General features: G+C 40.2%; 1 protein-coding gene and 1 pseudogene across 4 annotated transcripts in view; both read right to left on the reverse strand.

Annotated features, from left to right (window-relative positions):
- Positions 1 to 2,503: 2,503 nt before the first annotated feature.
- Positions 2,504 to 8,728, reverse strand: LOC132155757 (relaxin-3 receptor 2-like; annotated as a pseudogene).
- The window catches only part of LOC132156152 (E3 SUMO-protein ligase PIAS1-like), a 37,968-nt gene continuing 26,259 nt past the window's right edge, over positions 8,468 to 20,176 (reverse strand). For all 4 annotated transcript variants that reach the window (XM_059565038.1, XM_059565040.1, XM_059565037.1 and 1 more), the window contains exons 3-14: positions 16,836 to 16,920; positions 16,497 to 16,544; positions 16,029 to 16,119; positions 15,526 to 15,660; positions 15,335 to 15,440; positions 14,456 to 14,529; positions 13,947 to 14,107; positions 13,148 to 13,278; positions 12,757 to 12,958; positions 12,323 to 12,462; positions 11,589 to 11,629; positions 8,468 to 10,848 (exon numbers count right to left, since the gene is read on the reverse strand). In XM_059565038.1, coding sequence (XP_059421021.1) covers positions 10,540 to 10,848; positions 11,589 to 11,629; positions 12,323 to 12,462; positions 12,757 to 12,958; positions 13,148 to 13,278; positions 13,947 to 14,107; positions 14,456 to 14,529; positions 15,335 to 15,440; positions 15,526 to 15,660; positions 16,029 to 16,119; positions 16,497 to 16,544; positions 16,836 to 16,920 — 1,523 coding nt within the window. In that variant the 3' untranslated portion in view covers positions 8,468 to 10,539. The remainder of the gene's footprint in view (positions 10,849 to 11,588; positions 11,630 to 12,322; positions 12,463 to 12,756; positions 12,959 to 13,147; positions 13,279 to 13,946; positions 14,108 to 14,455; positions 14,530 to 15,334; positions 15,441 to 15,525; positions 15,661 to 16,028; positions 16,120 to 16,496; positions 16,545 to 16,835; positions 16,921 to 20,176) is intronic.

Consider the following 20,176-nt stretch of genomic DNA (forward strand, 5'->3'; position numbering starts at 1 on the left):
TGCCTCAATTCGGCGTGGCATGGAGGTGATCAGTTTGTGGCACTGCTGAGGTCGTATGGAAGCCCAGGTTTCTTTGACAGTGGCCTTCAGCTCATCTTCATTGTTTGGTCTCTTGTTTCTCATCTTCCTCTTGACAATAGCCCATAGATTCTCTATGAGGTTCAGGTCTGCTGAGTTTGCTGGCCAGTCAAGCACACCAACACCATGGTCATTTAACCAACTTTTGTTGCTTTTGGCAGTGTGGGCAGGTGCTAAATCCTGCTGGAAAATTAAATCAGCATCTTCAAATGCTGGTCAGCAGAAGGAAGCATGAAGTGCTCTTAAAATTTCTTGGCAAACGGGTGCAGTGACTTTGGTTTTCAAAAATCACAATGGACGAACATCAGCAGATGACATTGCATCCCAGATCCTCACAGACTGTGGAAACTTAACACTGTACTTCTTGGGCAACTTGGGCTATGAGCTTCTCCGCCCTTCCTTCAGACTCTAGGACCTTGGTTTCCAAATAAAATACATAACTTGCTCTCATTTGAAAAGAGGACTTTGGATCACAACAGTCCAATTCTTCTTCTCCTTAGCCCAGGTAAGACGCCTCAGGAGTGGCTTAACAAGAGGAATACGACAACTGTATCCAAATTACTTGACACATCTGTGTGTGGTGGCTCTTGATGGCTTGACGCTAACCTCAGTCCATTCCTTGTGAAGTTCACTCAAATTCTTGAATCAATTTCGCTTGACAATCCTCATAAGGCTGTGGTTCTCTTGGTTGGTTGTGCTTGATTGTCTTCTGGACAACTGTCAGATCAGCTGTCTTCCCCATGATTGTGTAGACTAGTGAACCAAACTGAGAGACCATTTTGAAGGCTCAGGAAACATGCATTTTTTTTTAATTGATTAGTTTATTGGCATGTCACCATATTCTAATTTGTTGAAATAGTGAATTGGTGGGTTTTTGTTAAATGTGAGCCTAAATCATCACAATTAAAAGAACGAAAGACTTAAATTTACTTCAGTCTGTGTGCATTGAATTTATTTAATACACTAGTTTCACAATTTGAGTTGAATTACTGATACAAAATGAACATTTTCACGAAAAGAACCTGTATATATATATATATATATATATATATATATATATATATATATATATATATATATATAGTTATAGCATACATCCTTGGATGCTACTACTTCAGTCATTTTCCAATGGCTGGAGCTCTCAGCCAGGAGGTTGTGTCATTAGATGGTTACCAACTATCATTGAGTGTTTCGACCCTTAACCATAACACTCTCCTGTTGGCGGGTCAGCAGTGGCCAGCCACTAGTTCTAGTTCTAGTTCTTTTATTTATAAAGCACATTTAAAACAATCACACGACTGACCAAAGTGCTGTACAACATATTGATCATAGATAAAAATAAAATATGCTACATTTACACAACAATTAATTTGCAAAGGCTTCAGAAAACAAGTGAGTTTTCAGAAGGGATTTAAAAACCGATAAAAGATGGAGCAGTTCTAAGGGGTGCTGGCAAGCTGTTCCACAATCTTGGGCCCATCACCGAGAAAGCTCTATCTCCTCTACGTTTCAGCCTTGTAGAGGGAACCAATAGTAGGTTTTGATTACTAGATCTTAAATCTCTGGAAGGGTTGTAAGGGTGCAGAAATTCAGATAGGTAATGCGGAGCGAGATTGTGCAAACATTTAAAAAACAAATAAGAGTATTTTTAAATTTATCCTAGAGTTAACAAGAAGCCAATGAAGTGCTCGTTGAAATTTGGCTGCTGCGTTTTGGACCAATTGTAAACGAGCTACTTGGGACTTTGAGATGCCATAATACAAACAGTTGCAATAGTCCAATCGAGAAGTGATAAACGCATGAATAGCTATCTCAAGAGGTTTTTCAGGCAGATAGTGTTTAATTTTAGTGAGTAAGCGAAGCTGGAAAAAGCTAGAGGCAACAACTGAGGAGACGTGTTTCTCAAGAGTGAGCCGACTGTCTAAGAATACACCAAGGTTCTTAACACACTTTGACTCAAAAACTACCAGGTTGTCCAAGGTTAAGTTGTTAAATTTAAAATTGTCAAAAGGACCAAAAACAATGACCTCAGTCTTAGAGTCATTTAAGGTTAAAAAGTTACTGGCTAACCAATGCTTTACCTCATCAAGACATGTAAGCAGTGAATTAATGGCTGAAGGATCGTTTCTTTTAATAGGCAGATAGATCTGTGTGTCATCAGCATAAAAATGGAATGACACACCATGCCTTCTCAGAATCGAACCTAAGGGAAGCATGTAGAGGGAAAAGAGCAGAAGTGCTAAAATGGATCCCTAAGGAAGTCCAAAATTAAGAGGTGCGGCAGAAGAGGTAAAATTGCCAATTTTGACTGAAAAATATCGATCAGTTAAATAGGATTTAAACCAATTCAAGACTGAGCCTTTTAGCCCCACACAATATTCTAATCTAGACAGGAGCAACTGATGATCAATAGTGTCAAATGCAGCTACTCACTTCCTCCTGGCTTCCAGCTCGACTCCTCCCTCCTATTCCAAATCCAACAGGAGGCTCTCTCTGCTGCCTCCCAGAGTCTTCGTGCCACCTTTTTTCTGTCTGATTCTCTCAGTCCAACAGCTGTCAACAGTTTCCAGACTGATTGGGCTGGGAACCCCCTGCATCCCACCTCAACAGGGTACAGCCATGTCTGCCAGCCTTTCTCGCGGCAGTTTTGCACCAGCTCCCTGTAATGTTCAGATTTCCTTTCAAATGCCTCTTCACACCCCTCTTCCCATGGTACCGTAAGTTCAACCAGGATGATCTTCTTTCCTGTGTGAGAGAAAAGGATTGCGTCTGGTCTCAAGGTAGTGTGGACGAAGTCAGGAAACTGAAGTCTTTTCTTTAGGTCAACCCTAAGCTCCCATGCTTGGGCAGACTGCAGAATGCTCGCACTGATCTTACTGGACCCTGATAGCTTTGAACCCTCCTTTACAAAAGCTTTTGCAAGGGGCGCCTTGATCTTATTTTGAAATTTCCTGTTTCTCTCCTGCTCCAAAATATCAGCAAGGACGGTTAGGACTTCGTCATGGCGCCATATGTCTGCCCTGAGCAAGCGCTGTGCTGCAACCTGTCAAGACATGGACCATTGTTCCTTTCTGCCCACAGAGCTTGCACAGTGGGTCATCTCTCAGCCCCCATCTGTGGAGGTACACAGGGTAAGGAAGGGTGTCATAAACGGCCCTCAGTAAAAAGGATATTCAGTATGGCTCCAGCCTCCAGAGATCATTCCATGACACTTTCTGCTTGGGGAGATCCCACCGAGTCCAGGCACCCTGGGATCCAAGTTCCACTGCCTTTGCCCTTCTTCGCTCATCCTCTAGATCCCTTACTTCTGCCTGGATCATTGCTTTTTTTCTTTTCTTTTTGGCTTTCCCCCACGTATGAAAGTGGGACATGCCTAGGCCTTGCCGTCCTACACAGGGTACTCCAATGATTTATTTGAGCTTTAAGTTCCTTTCAGCTAGGGCTAGTGAAGCTGTGGCATCCCATTTTCGTCCTGACCTCGTTCTTATTCCGGCTTCACTGATTTTCCTATCTCTGGATTCTCTGAAGGTCATGGCCACCCTACATTTGGCTACTTGAAACTCCTCAACCAAGGAAGAGAGAGGTAGCTGAAGTTGCCCTGATCTGATGTATAGCCCAACTGATGTAAAACTAGGTGGAATTCCAAGCCACTTTCTGAGGTGTGTGTTGATCTTACGCTTTACCCCTTCCACTGCAGTGAGTGGGGCATCATAAACGGTCAGCAGCCACATCAGTCTGGGAAGCAGTCCATGTTGATACAGCCATGCTTTGAATTTCCCTGGAAGTCCGGATGTTTCTATTTTCTTCAGCCACAGCTCTGCTTGCTTTTCAGTGGTGCGGACATTGTTGTGGTCCTTTAGTGACTCATCGTACCACTTTCCCAAATACTTGATAGGGTTATCTTTAATGGAGGGGATGGTCTCACCTTGTATGGCCAGGTTGCCTTAAAATGTAATTCTGTTTTGGTGTATAGCTTGTTCATTCAACTTTCAGCTTAGTTGAGGGCCAATAAACTTTTTACTTGTTGTCTGGACAATTCAAAAATGTTTTGTCTAAAAAAAAAAAAATGAAATGGCAAAATCTCAACATGATTTTTTACAGAATGTATACTTATTTTGCACATAAATAATTATTTTCTATTTACGGGGCTCTTGAATGCCTCTCAGATTTAAAAATCTTTTTTTACAAAAAAAAGTTCAGTTTCTTTCTCAATGCCCTTCTCGTAAGACGATATATAAACGGATTTAAGCAACTATTAGTGGATAGAGCAAAGCAAACAGTCACGGGAAATTCATAAGTATCGACAATATAATAGACCTGCGCTTCATCCCAGTGAATCAAGTTCAACTTTACCAAACACCCCAAAATGTAATTGCGTGGTTCGGCATCCAGCAAAGAAAGAATGAACCACAACTGTGATCGAATGAACGTTATTCAGATTTCGCTTTCTCACAAATCTCAGAAGCAGCAAATAAGACACGGAAAGGATCAACATGGGCAGAACAAAAGCAACTAGGATTTTTTTTTTTTTGCTAATTCTAAAAAGCCAGCCAGTAATGTCTAGCAGGAAACTTGAGTAAGCAGAGCTTCTCTCCAGCCACGTTGATCACAGTGGAGAAAGCGGTGGCGACGGTAGCAACGAGCCACAAAAACGCGCAAACACATTTGACAGAACACGATGTAGGAGCACGAACCCCGAACTGTTCTATTTGGCTGAAGCCACGGAGCAGTATCTAGTGATGCTCATAGCAGTGAGGAAGAAGACGCTGGCGTACACGTTTATCACAGTGACCGACAGTATGAACTTGCGCATGGCGTCTCCAGACGGCCAGCTGAAATCCAGAGCGGTATCCACCGCCTAAAACGGCAACGTCAGGACGGACTGGAGGTCTGTGACAGCTTATCAAGATACAGGTGTTGGTTTTCCTGCTGGAGATCACTGCCTGACGCACCTCCTCCAGTGCCTTTTGAACTGGTGTGCCGTGACACCTCACTGAACACTTCTGTAAGCCTGAGCGGGTCGTCAGCTGGGGACCACCACTCATCGACGTTTCGCTCCTTTAACCCCAGTACGTCTCATGGTGGCGGAGCGATGGCAGGGATCTCTCCCTGCCACCCCCTGCTGATGCCCTAGGTGTTTACCCCCCAACCCTTCTCCTTCCTCCTTAGCCACAGCCAGAAGCTGCCTTTCTCTGCCTCCTCTGCCAGCTCTTTCATGGCTTTCCGATGCCTCGCTCCTGTGCATCCCATGCCGCGGAGTAGGCGAGCGGTTGAGGAACCTACGAAGCCCCTACACCCCACTTCTACAGGGCATATAACGGCTTTCCAGCCCGCCTCCCTGCACTCTGCCGCCAGATCAGAGTACTTGGCTCGCTTCCGCTCATACGCAGCCTCCACCCCTCCCTCCCATGGTACAGTGAGTTCCACAAGGAGGACGGTCTTGCAAGCCTCTGACCACATGACGATGTCGGGCTGCAGGGATGTTTCCACTATCTCCCTGGGGAACTGGAGCTGCTTTCCCAAGTCGACCCTCATGGTCCACTCACTTCCCGGTGGGAGGAGCCTTGCTGTATCTCTCTGGCGGGAGGGTCTGACACTCTCTCCAGCCCTCGCGAACTGGATGGAATGTCGTCCTCGAGCGAAATGTCTACTGTTCGCCTCCTTTCTGCATGACTCTGACATCTCTGCCAGCTTTTTCAGTACTTGGTCATGTCGCCACCTGTAGCGGCCTTGGGACAGTGCCGTCGTGCAGCCCGACAGGATGTGCTGGAGGCTTGCATTGCTGGTGTTGCAAAGGGGACAGGTCTCTTCAGCACCAAACCATTGGTGGAGGTTTCGGGGACAAGGCAAGGTGTCATAGGTTGCTCTGATCAGGAAGCTGAGCCTAGCTTGGGGGATTTTCCATAGGTCGGACCATGACATGGACCTGTCTGTGAGACCTTCCCATGACGTCCAACGTCCTTGCTGGCCCTGGGACACCGCTTTGATGTTAAGGTGTTCGTGCTCAGTTCTTGCCACTTCCACCACCACCATGGCTTTCCGGTCTTCTTTGGAAGCCTTTGACCAGAACAAGGGAATATCGCCCCTCCCAAGGCCTGCTCGACCCTCCTGGACTCTGCCGACCACCTCGCGGTGCTTCAGCCTGCCGATTGCCATGTCGACCTCTTCTTGGGCTTTCCACTTTCTTCCCGTTCTTATCTGGGTGCCCGCTGCTCTCACCAGCTGGTCAGTGGTTTCCCTCAGCTCCAGCACCAGCCGAGCCTTCTCTTGCTTGTATCCCACGCTGATGGATCGCAGTGGTAGTTGTAGCGTGTTCCTCCCGAAGAGGCCTACCTCCGAGAAGCATCTTGGTAGACCCAGCCACTTCCTGATGAACGAGTTTGCCAGCCCGTCCATCTTGTTTACCACTGATGAGGGGATTTCACTCATCTTCAGTGGCCACATCACCCTTTGGTACAGTATGGCCTGGTAACACCAAACTTTGTACTTTCCGGGAAGTTGGCTTTGGTTGATCTTGGCCAGGCCATCTGCGAGCTGCTTCCTCACCGTCTCCCCCATCTGCCTGTCTGAGAGCTCTGCTGTGTAGGTACGACCCAGGCTACGGACAGGTTGATCTTTCAGCAACGGGATATTCTCACCGCCTGCGACAAAGATGGTGTTGTCGTTTCTGACTCCGTTCTTGATCGACAAACTGCGTGACTTGGAGGGTTTGATCTTCATCCTCGCCCAGCCCACAAGCTCGTCGATCCTCTTCAGCAGCCTTGTTGTGCATGCTGCTGTCCGGAGTATGGTGGTAATATCGTCCATGTAACCTCTAACTGCTGGTAGCCTTTGTCCTGACGGCAGTTTCACTCCTCCGACAATCTTCCTAGCCCCTATGAGGATGATCTCAAAGGCTGCGATGAACAGGATGAACGAGATTGAGCATCCCTTGGCAATGCCTACTTCCAGCTGTTGCCAGCCTGTTGTAAAGTCCTGGTGGGTGCAGCACATCTGGAGGTCTCCAAAGTACTTGGCCACCAGGGCTCTTATGCCGACTGGGATGTGGAAGAAGTCCAAGGCGAACTCGATGAGTTGGTGGGGGACTGACCCGTATGCCTTAGCAAGATCGAGCCACACTACGTGCAGGTCACCTCTCTCTCTCTTCGCCCTTTGGATCTGCTCCCATATTACTGCTGAGTGTTCCACACACCCTGGGAAGCCTGGCACACCTGCCTTCTGGCAGCTGGTGTCAATGTACCCGTTTCCTGTGAGGTAGCTGGTCAACCTCTTGGCTAGGATGGAGAAGAAGATCTTCCCTTCGACATTCAGGAGGGCGATACTCCTAAACTGGCCGATCGTACTGGAGTTTTGCTCCTTTGGGATGAAAACTGTGACAGCTCTCTGCCACTCTGACGGGATGACTTGGTTTTTCCAAGCCACTCTCAGCAGATTCCAGAGGTGTCTCAAGACCCCTGGGCAGTACTTGTACAGCTTGTATGGTATCCCGTTAGGGCCTGGGGCTGTTCTTGCCTTCCGGACCACCTCTGTTACCTCGCTGAGTTTGGGGAGGGCAGCATCAAAGAGGGAGGTTGGGGGAGCTGGGCGAGGAACATACCCAGGGGATCCCAGTGGAGTTAACTAAGCTAAGTTAATGATAAAAACATTAATGGCGGTGGTCTGCTTGCAGTGTTTCATTCTCATGATAAGAAGTAGCCTACTAAGGATATTGCGCAGACAAGAATGTACACAACGGAGATCGAGATCCTCAGGACCAGGCTCCTGTCCGCGGTCACGTCAATATCCTCCAGATTTCCAAATGTGACATGACCCTGAGGGGTTCAGGTAAACACCCTGCTGCTGCTGTTGAAAGGGTCACCCACGGGTTAAGCATCCAATAGCGCGTTCCATCTGCGACATCTGCGCGCGCGCTGCGCTTAGGTTGTGTTGAAGAGGTTTTCTCAGCGGTGTGTGCGCAAAATTATAAAAATGAATAATAATAAATTCAATCTAAAGTTGAAACTATTCATCATTTGTAAATGTTTATAAACGATTACTAATCACTTTGTGCTCATTATATTTGTAACATTTCATTTAGCATTTTGTGCATTCATTTGATAAACTTTTACTCATGCTTAACATCGAATCAAGAGAATCTTCTGATTTAAACGATACCAAATCCAATTAAAAACCACAAGTGAAACTTTACAAATTTTTACTCTCCAATGTCTTGATCTTCTTGCTTTAATTTCTAATTTATTTATATATATATATATATCCTAATTTTTTAGTATTATTTCATTAAACACTGAAAAAGAACACACAAAAACAGATAAAATAACCTTATTTCTGCAACCAAAGGGAAACAAACAAAGAGACCAAAATACAGATAAGACAGAAATAGAAAAGATTTAATGTATTTGTTTTATTACAGCTAAACCGCTCTCTACATAAACAAGTTACATTCATTTAGTAAACAATGTATCCCAATTCAAATAATAAATAATTCATATAATATTTTGTACAAACTGGTATCGATTTCCTGTACATAATGGTTTCTCTCATAGCGTACCATACAGTAAGAGAAGAACTTAAGGCAGAGAGTTCATACTTGCCAGTTATTGGTACAGCTATACAAGACTGACTGTCTAGTGGTATATTTCAAGGACATAGCGGATCAGTGGGCACATGAAATGTATGATTTCAGTCCAATGTCAAATGGGAGATTTGTGCAGAATGATGGCGGTCTCAATTTTGTGTGCTATCATAACTCAGTGCAAAGGTAAAATATATAAATTAAACAAGCATGGGTTCCATCAATCCAATTGTTAATTTGCAACACTGAAGACAAAAATCACTAATGTAGAAAGGTTTGTGGACTCTGTGTACTGGCTGTCATCAAGAGATTAAAAGTGTGCTAACATTTATCAAGGCCCAACATTAGCTGTTCCACAACCTTTTTTTCAATGCACGAGAATTAATGACAAATCAAAAACAGCTGTCACATCACAATGAAGCCAGAGGATGTGCACACAACAGTTTCATTTCAACTAAAGTTGAATGTGACACAGCAAGCATGATTGTGGAATTAATGCCTCAGATGTCTCATATAGTACAAATATGAGAGAAAGAGAGACAAAGACAGGTAATTAGCTACTTGTACAATGCAAAGCAGGTGTTAAGAGCTCTTGAAATAATTACGAAATGCATGAAAGCAACACATGATCAAACAGTAAAAATATAATATATAGATAAAATAAATTAATTCAATTTTAAACAGATAGCACAGATTATGTTGCAATAAGGTCACCTTCCAAGCGCACTTCGAAAATCTATAAAGCTAAATCTCAATTGTAGCCCACCTGAAGCCCAAACCATACAGACCTTGGGAAAATGACATTTCATACATGGCATTCTTAACATTACAAATGGAATAACAGCATTCACTGGAGGAGACTCCAAATGGAAATGTCAAGTGCGTTTAGCCATTTTTACACAAAGCTGTCAGCTGGCATTCAATAGCTGGAATCTTGGGACCAAATTTGGATCTGAAGGTCTGCTGGCGTGGGATATAACACTACTGTCAGATTCCTGTCTTGAGGAAATAATTATTGTCTGCACTGTGGCTACTGCAACATCATTCTGGTTATTCTTCTTTCATATCTGCAACAAACTAAATGAGGTATGCTATAGCGTCTGATACCCTCAGCGCTGTTTTTGCGAACCACACCTCATCTTTTGAGGTTTAGTTCAGACAAACAACATTAAAGAATATGACATCAGGAAAAAAGTACAAGAGTTTCCCTAAGGTACTAACCAGCAAATCTGGGCACCGAAACCAAACTCCGCTTCTTACATACTTAAAGTGGTGATGGATGAGAAAAAATGTGCAACAGGAATAAGACGTGACCTCTTTTCAAGCATGTCGTGGCTAGATTCTATATTGGCATAAGGGAATGCTTCTGTACAGCATAAATCCTACATAACTTAAAGCAATAAATTACCTGCACAGGCTAATGGCATTAAATAATGTGATTTTCCCTCGCTGATCAAACAATGGCTAGGGAAAAGTGTCTTCGAAAAAAAAAATTATAAAGATGACTGCCATTCTATTACTTCGACTGAAATAATTATTTGAAGTTAAATAAAATAGCAAGTATAAAAGGTACAGAATAAGATAAAATCAAGGAACAACACACAGAGCAGTGAAAAACATCTTCAGTATCCATGGAGAAAATACCAACTGAAGTCACTCACTGGGTAGGCAGTGTCCTATTGTTTATATACAAAAAGTAAAACTGAAAATAGATTTTTCTTCTCTGTACACAGCAATTGTATTCTTCTCTTTACAAAAGTCTTTGTTCTCTTTTTTTGTCTCCCCACCTTCCATCCCATTCACATCTAAATCCTATCACGAGTGCACAAAGCTCCTCCTGTTGTTTGTGATAAAGGCATGTCTGTTTGCGGGGCGCCCCGGTGTGGTCAGTCCAGTGAAATTACGTCAGGGATAGATCCGTATATTACTGATGTGGCGGCAGCGTCAGAGCGCGAGCGGGACACGTTACTTTGTGGGTGGCTGTCTCTCAGACTGCTGGAAGATACCAGACTGCTGCTGCTTCCGCTGCTGCTGCCCCCGCTGGCTGGCACTAGTGAGCTGTTCGCCGGCGTCCCCGGCTGCTCCAGGAAGAGCTGTGAGGAACCATAGGGCATGAAGCGGTTCAACAGCAGCTCGTGGTCTTCTGACGCAGAAGCTGAGGCGGCGGCTGCAGCGGCCATGACCATGTTATAATGCTGTGGAAAGGATAAAATCAACAAATTAAGGCTATGCTGATGTTTAGTAAAAAATGTATATGCTAATTCTCTCTCAGTCAGATCTGGGCCCTAGTGTATCCAATCCATTTAATTCGCCATTAGATGTGGTTAAACCAAATGCCAACCTCCCGCTCTCTCTCGTGAGACCAATAAGGAAGTGACAAACAATTCGATGCAATTCATCGACTGGCTGCTTGAGGCTGGCTGCAAAAGGGAGTCAGTCCCATAGACTTCCCATGTTAAAATGCCCAACTTTACAGCAGGAAAAAACATGTTTACAGCCTGGTTCAAAAAATGGTTTTGGTCTAAATAGCTAATTTTGCCCTTCATGACAACTGTGAGGGGGGTGAATTTTTTTATAACTCATCCATTTAAATTATATTAAGACTTAAAGTTTTGCATAATTAAGGGCGTAGCCACTTGAGTGACAGGTGGATTGCCGCTGCTGACACTGTCGTCGTGCTAGGTGGGTGTGGCTACAGCAACTAGCTCCCGCCTTTTTGCCCATTTTTGATTGTCTGGGAGAGTCGCGAGGTGACGCGCTGCAAAGATGGCGACGGCCCGCTCTACACACTTTAGGCTTCAAAAACACACTTCAGGAGTCTACGGGTGATGTCACGGACACTACGTCCATGTTTTTATACGGTCTATGGGTTAAACACAGGTGTTTGTTCGAGCACAATTCTGCCCCCTAGCAGTGATGTGCTGCGTGAACTTACCTGGTGATTGTCCCCTTGTAAAAATGAGAAGAAATTCAGATCTGTCGAACAAAAAAATAAATAAAAATAAAAATATGTTGTTTGGCATAATTTGTTAAGCTTTTATATGAAGTATTTTTAAATTTTTTAAATACTAAATCTTTGCTCATTGGATTAAATAAAAATAAATTCCAGACTTAACTCTCAAATATTACATTACCGAATTATGTTTATAATTTAATAAACTCAATAACACAAGTTTGGGGTTAATACTTTTTTTTATGAAATACATAACTTTATTTAGCATGCATTACATTGATTAAAAGTGGATGTAAAAGCTTTTGTAATATCACAATAGATTTCCATTTCAAACACATGCTGTTCTTTTGAACTTTCTATTCAAAGAATTCTGAAAGAAATAATGTATTATGGTTTTCACAAAAATATTAAACAGCATGACTGTTTTCAACATTGATAATAATAAAAAAAAAATTTCTTGAGCACATTTTTGTCATCACAAAATAGTAACACTATTTCACGACAATACTGTTTTACAGTATTTGTGATTTATATAAAAACAAAACGGCATTGGAAGCATAAAATACTTTTAAATTCTTTCAAAATGTTATAGACCCCAAACTTTTGAACGGTAGTGACAAACAAGACAAGTCAACATGAACAGTGCCAGTTGAGCTAGTAGGCACATTCTCTATTATATATGATGAAGTATTATTTTAGTGGAATGATGACGGTACCTGAGAGGTCACTGGGTGTGTGGTAATATTGACGGTAGTCTTGAATGAGAGGAGGAGGGGGAGGGATATAGTTTGTCTCCATTGCTGGCATGCTGGGAGCCCGTGCCAGTGGAGACGCCTGATGATGCAGATTTAACACTCTGCAGCAAAATGTAACAAAATTATTAGTAAACTAGTCAAATATTAAAATAATATTTTAAGTAGTACAAACAGTGCCTCCAATAATTATCATAACATTTAAAATCACACATAAACATGTGAATATCTTTGCATTAGTTGACAAAATATGAATCAATGTGGCACTTAAAATAAATAACTTAAAAAAAAACACTTTTCAAAAAAGGTTTTAAAACATTTCACAAAAATGTTTGTTGGGTTTTAAATGTTAACAAAATTGACATACTGTTCAAAATAACAGAAATGTAAATTCTAACCCTTTGTTGATAGGTGGGGAGTTTGGTGATAGAGATGGACAAGCTCTTTTAGGAGGAGGCTCTTCATTTTCATTTTCATTTTCATCATCATCATCATCATCTGAGGAGCTGTCCAGTGTCAGGTCAATCACCTCCACTTTCTTACTGCTACTGCCATGGGACGAACTGTTTCTGTGGTCTGAACCAACTGAGCGACACGAGTCTAGAGAAGCATTAAAAAAAAACAGACCCTCACTGAATCAAAAAGAATGTAGCATGCAAATGTCTACATCTTTTAGTATCTATATATATATATATATATATATATATATATATGTGTGTGTGTGTGTGTGTGTGTGTGTGTGTGTAATTGACACAACTGTCTATAGTCTTCTTAACAAACATACAATACCTTCAATGCCATTTGATGAGGCTGACACTTCCTGTACCACCTTTTTGGATCTCATAGGAGCCCAATTGCCATCTTCTTTAAACTGGATCTCATCACAGTCCACACAGCTGCTCAGGATCTCCATGAACAACCTGTAGAAAGAAAATATTAAGCAGCACAACTGTTTTTAACATTGATAAGAAATGTTTCTCAATCACCAAATCAAGATGACTGCTAATGGATCATTTGACACTGAATATTGGAGTAATGGCTGCTGAAAATTCAGCTTTGCCTTCAGTGGAATAAATTACATTTTAAAATATATTCAAAGAAAAAAAGTTATTTTCAATTGTAATAATATTTCACAACATTACCATATCATGTTGCCTTGCACATTCATATCATATTTTTAGTCAAATAAATGCAGCCCTGGTGAGCATATGAATTCTTTCAAAAACATAAAAAAAATCCTATCAACCCCAAATTCTTTGAACAGTAGCGCATAAATGCTTATACACATTAAACAATGATGTATTCTGCTGTTCAAAAGTTTAGGATCAGTGAGATGCTGTTCTTTTATAAGTTGTATTCATCAAAGAATCTTGGAATCTTGAAAAAAATTATCACAGCTTCCAAAAAAAATATGAAGCAGCACAACACTCATAATAAATCAGCATATTAGAATGATTTCTGAAGGATCATGTGACACTGAAGACTGGAGCAATGATGCTGATGAGAAGTACATTAAAGCAAGCAAATAGTTTATGCATATTTCAGATGGCTCACAATCACAGGTGTAAAAGGCGAGATCAGCACTGACCCGTCAATAATAAGGTGCTCATATGGGGCTTTCTTGTCGCAGACCGGACACACCCAGGTGGGTTTCTTCTCATTCATTTGGATGTAGAGTGTAGCATCAAAGCATTGCAGGTGTGAGCAAGTGAGCGCTCGGCAGGGAATCATCAGTCGCATCTTTCCCAGCTGTTCAGTTACACACAGATAGACACACATTATGTCAGCATTCATTATAAGGGCTACATACTGCTTTCAAACTTTATAACAATGATGATAATAAAGAAGTTTCTTATCTCTAAACTGCTAGCTTGTGGTTTATTCTCCATCGCTCAAATATATTAAACTGACAAAGAACACAATATGGGAAATCAGAGAGTCATAAGCAGAGCTCGGTGGTCACAGTGAACAGAAGCAGAGTTTCATTATTCTGACAAAATGATTAATGCAATTGCATCCAAAGGAACATTACAATGTTTAACAGAACCCCTTGAAGAGAATAAAATCTTTCTTCAGGGTTGAGGGTCCATTACATACCGGACAGAGCAAGGAAACTCGCAGGCTGGTGGTGGCAATCTCACTGTCAGGGTCAGCGGTAAGCTTTTCTTTGACTGAAGAGTGAGCACAGAATACAAAATCAATTGGATTAATTTTTTACAACATTGAATATCTCCCATCATATTCACACACATCTAACAGGAACTTTGCAGGTTATTTGAAAAAATCTTTATTTTGATAATCACTTAAAGGAGCTATGTGGAGGTTTTTACTTAAAAAAATCTTTAAGATAGAGTTTTCATTTGTACATGTATGAGCCAACCATGATGTAAAAAAAAGAATGACACCTCAACTGTCCACCACGGTTGCCTCTATCAGCCTGTAGGCTCAATTGTGTGTGGAGGATTCGGGCCCGAATTGGCGTGAAAATTCACAAAATGTGACGTCATGCGCGTTCTCGTCTACTTGGGCTTACAACCGTACGGCACGCCAGACATTATAGTAAGCAGCGGCAATAGTGTTTTCAAATGGACTCTGAGGATGGAAAGAAGCGACCAGCCTCCAGCACAATTCAGACACCCACAGACACTCCTCGTAAGTAAGTAAAAAAAAAAAAAAAAAAAAAAAAAAAAAAAAAAAAAAAGAGCGTGCGCACTGAGAACGAGCATGCGACTGGCTGCAGTTCCTCTAACGGCCACTGGTGTCAGTAACGGTTAGAAATTTCAGAACCTACGCAATGCTCCTTTAATTAAAACAATAGTTGCAGATGTCAAATTGGAGCACTGGTAGGAGAAAGCCTGAAAATCTAAAGTGAAAATGTTGCAAAATACATGAAGTGGAAGAAATTTGCACTTGTCTGATTAACATTCAGCTATATTGAGACTCAATTCAACTGTTATAAGTCCAGAGTTAACCTACTGAGTGCTCTTGAGTGGTCTGGGTTTCTAATGCCTTTTGACCGTAGTCTCTGTAGCAAAACTGAGGAGGACTGCTGACGGACCAGGTATACTGCCATGGAGTAACTCTGTATGGACAACAAAATATTTAAAAGGCATAAAAATTACTATTTTTTAAACCCATAAGATTTCGAACAGATTTACATTCATTACCCTTCCGATTTCTGACGTCCATGACACAACAATGGTGTTGGGAACTGTTGTAGACAACCTAACCAGCGAGGTAATGTTGATGGGTCTGCTCGGCCGCTTTGGCTCCACTCCATTTTTGGTTGGAGGAAGATATCCCTGAGGACAACCACAACAAGGCATTTAGATAAACAGCCAGCCCAGTACATGAAACAATCAACTACATTTGTATCTGAAATATACATTTGTTGAGGAAAAGGCTGTAAGATGCTGAAACCAAGAAATCTTTAAAATAAGTTCTGGTTCAAGTGCCAAATTCTTTGCATTCATCTTTGTGTCTGATGGTTTCGTACCATTTAAAAAAAAATGTTTGTCATTTAATGACTCAAAAATGGTTCAACGGAGTATAAAAAAAATTATGAAATACTTTCCTTACACTATAAATTTGAGTATTCATGAGTTAATAATTTTTTCATTTGTCTAAAAGTTTCCTGCTGTTTTGTGGCCAAAAATAAAGCCAGACTCACAGGGAGGTTACAGGGTTTTCCATTCACTTTCACACAAAGGTTGGGTGGAAAATGATCTTCCTGAGGACAGCTTGTCTCTGATAAGCAAAACCTGAAAAATATGTGTTGAGATTCTTTGAGGAATGTGTGGGAAAGACTTCCAAAACCCTCTCAGAAACCCAAAAAAAAAGCTCTGAAGATGGGGGTAGGTTAGCTTCAAACACAGAAAATCAGAAAATAGATACAGCACATTCAAATATACAATATTCAACCACACAGCATTCTAAACTGCAAAGAACATGCTATTTTAAATGTTAAATGCAACATTATAAATTATCTTAAGATTTTGTGATAACACAAAACATTAACAATGGTGGCAAGTAAAATGATACGCTTTAATTATTTAACTTAAATTACGTTTTAATTTTTTTTTACAAGTTCCAGCTGAGCTTTGGAGATCTTTTGTTGGAAACTGTTGTCTTATCATACCTTAGCTGTACTTGAACGGTGAAGTCACATTTGGTCCCAGAGATGTCCCTGTTGAGACAAGAGGATGGGAGTAAAGGAATGTGTGATAGAGCGTGGGAGAGAAAAGCATACCAATCATTCTACAGGACCGCTCGCTTGGGCACGTTTCAGAAGCACTATTGTCTGCTATGTAAGAACAAGAGGAAGATATCTAGAAGACAAGATAAACTGCTAAACAGCTGTTTCAAATTCAGCAGCTTTGCAGTTCTGACTGAAATGTATTACAAGCTCAAAATTAGGGTATTTCAAGCACTCCATGTTAACTTGTCTAACTGTCAATTAATATCCCCCCACACTTACACTGAACTGCTGATCTGCTGAACTTGCTGAGGCGTTAGTGCAAACGCAAAACATGTTTCCTGAAACCTCTGACTGCTGTCTGACGCTGTAAAACAAAAAGAGAGGAGACGATTATAAAAGATGGAGAACCCATTACATCACTCTATTGATGAAATGACAGATGAGAAGGAAAGGTCAGCCAAGCTAGTGAGTCGTTTTCATTCCGAAATAGTCATTAAGTCAGTCGTTAAGACAAAAAATAAAATAAAATAGCTACAAAATAAGAATTTAAATACAAATACAAAAAAAAATTATACAATTACTGCAATCAAATTCAATTGATAAAAATAATAAGGAATTCAAATGTGTTTACCATTTTAATGTGACATTTTATTAACAAAAAAAAGTGGGGAGCTTACCAACTAGTCAAATTTTATTAATTTAGCACTAATTTCGAAAATAGTACTTTCATACTGCATACAAACAACATTTTATAGAACTGTATCCTTCCAACTTTGTAGCGAAAGTTAGTAGAGGGACTTTTCTGTTCCACACAGTCCTAAGAAAATGCTTTATTAAAGGCCTTTCCATACTAAACGCGATGCAAAAAAGCGAGGTGAATCGCCGGCGAACGGTGCATTCACACCGAACGCAAAAAGATTGTTCACCTTCTGCTAATTCATGCCTGCATGTTAGGTGGGACCGACCAACAATGAATTTTTCCTCAGATATGTATCTCGTAAATGTATTCAACATCTTCTGCTGCTTAATATACAGCATTAAATTAAGATAAACAAAGTTGGGTTCTACACCAGAAACAAAAACTATCTATTAATCCTTACAAGAATAGGCTACATTCTAAAATATAATTAGAAGTACAATTAGCATCAAGCTACACTTGAAAATGCATATAATTAATGTATTTGCTTACCCACTTTAAACCATTGAGTGCTTGTAATAACTTTCTGATTGTAATCTATAGTTGATCTTGATTAAGCAGACACGTTTAATAATGCTACACTGCTAATATTTGTCATAAACATCCTTTATTGCTATAAAAATACTATGAGTTGCATACAAAACACATACAGAAAATGTATCGTTATAATCATGTCTATTTGCTTTCTTATGTCATGTGTAGAAAAATGTTTCACATTTTAAAAAACGGTCAAATTTCTCAAACTCTTATAATAAAATAAAATAAAATAATATAATATAAAATAAAGCATCTTATCTCTTACCTTTAGTTTGTTTCTTATCCATTTGACTTACAAAAGGAGAGTCTTTTGGTGACTTTTTCATAAGGTTAACTAAACAGTAAATGAGAGTTTCTCCGTCATCTCCTTTTGTGCGCCAAATATATTTATTTGTATAAATGATAATTAGTATAATAATTGATATTACATGATATGATTTTCAAAAGCTGAAGTGATTTCCCTTTTTATTTGTTAGAAAATGTATACCTCAATATTTTAACTAATTGCAAATGCTGAATAATTAAAGTGTTCTGATTAACCAGTGAATTGATTAATCGTTCTAATAATCGTTAGATTAATCAATTATCAAAATAATTGTTTGTTGCAGCCCTAGTAGAAAGGCCTCAAGTATGATGTATTTACTGAAGAGGAAAAATATTAGAGAGGACCAGCTTCTTTGTAATGTAAATGGTTTCTGCTGGTCCACATACTTCTGGTTGTGTAGTATATATTTTAATATTTCGCGACAACATCCTTGACCAAGCATCCAACGTTAAATAAAGTTAATTATCTTAAACCGATAACAAAGCAGCATCTCAGTTACATACACAAGGTTGCTGGTCCTCTTCTGTGGAACTACTTTAAACATTTGTGCAGTTTAGTTCAAAGCCAAACTCTACAACATAGCCCAAAAAAAACTTAGGGTTACATAACCCAATCTCCTTAAATGAAACAAGTGTTTGAGGAGCAAGAGAGAGTGGAAGAGATAAGAGGAACCTCTATCTGCGTCACTAAAGGTGCTCCACACTGCACACATAAGTGGCTGTACTCAATGAAAGAGACTGAAATGAGAGGTGCATTTTCTGGATAGGGGCGCAAAGGGGTGAAAATTTCCTGTACATTTCTGGAAACTTTCCAAAAAATCCCTGAAAGTTTTTACAAATTCTATAATATTTCTGAAATTTTCCACGTTTTTGCAACCCTATTTGTAAACACTAATCACTTAGTCACGTGAAGAGGAAAATCTATTCCAACTGAAGTGGAAATAAAATGTAAAAATGTAACTTGAAATAAGGTAAACCTGCTTCCAAAATGAGCTAAGCATTAGCTCAAACTGCAACTCATTTTTGAATGCATTGACATTTATTCTGAGTCTTTACTTTGGCATTCATTTTCGTTTAAAGAATAAAATGACAGGCTTGTGCTTGAAAATCCACATAACAATTTTAAATGTCCTGATGTGAAAACACTAAGGCTAGTTTTCTGAATCCCTCACAGACCAAAACCAGTAAAAGAACATAACACTTAAACCTGCTGAAGAGAGAACTATGAAAGCAAAAATATATTAACACATCCTTTCCATTGATATTGGCCTTTTATTCTTAGCATGAGCTGGATGACTAAATATAGCGCAGGTGAGCCTTGTCCAATCTGATAAGCCATAAATCACTTGAAGAGCAGCTTTATGTTTGTATAGGCCGGAGAAGGTAAAGTCTTCACAAGAGGCCTACATTATTCATAAAGGATGTACAAAATTAAAAATGTTCAAAATCGATTAGTGGGTGGGTTGTCGGAATACCTAGTTAGTCTAAAGGCAGCGTCATGTCCACAAGCTCCTGATCAGTGCATTTCCTAGCAATACACGGATGCTAAGTGAAGCTTTTAAATACAGTAAAAAGGTTAAATAAGGAGTTTTCAAACCAGATCCTGTAAAATTTTCTAGAAAACAAGAAGTATTTGTAAAAGATACATTTTTTGGACTGTCAAAGATAACATGTTGACTTAAGAGGTTTATTAAATAAGATATAGCCTACATACAACATTACACTAATTGTGGACAGAAAGAAATTGAACCCAATAGTAGTAGTAGCCCTTTATTGTCACTAGTCACAAGTACAGGCGAAATTAGCCATCAACCTGTCCATACATACATACAATATGACAATGGGGTAGACAGGACAGGAAGAAAGGGAATTGAGGAAGAAATACAGCATAACATTAGGGAAGTGAGGAGAAAAAATAAAACAACACCCAGACTATGCTCCTTAAGATATACATAATACATAAATATTATATATAAATAAATATTTCCAGAAAATATTTTAATATTTTGCCATGGACACAAATACATGACAAATATAAAAGTGAATTATTTAAACAGATCAA

This window comes from Carassius carassius, chromosome 13 (genome assembly GCF_963082965.1).
Source record: "Carassius carassius chromosome 13, fCarCar2.1, whole genome shotgun sequence".
Taxonomy (NCBI): Eukaryota; Metazoa; Chordata; class Actinopteri; order Cypriniformes; family Cyprinidae; genus Carassius; species Carassius carassius.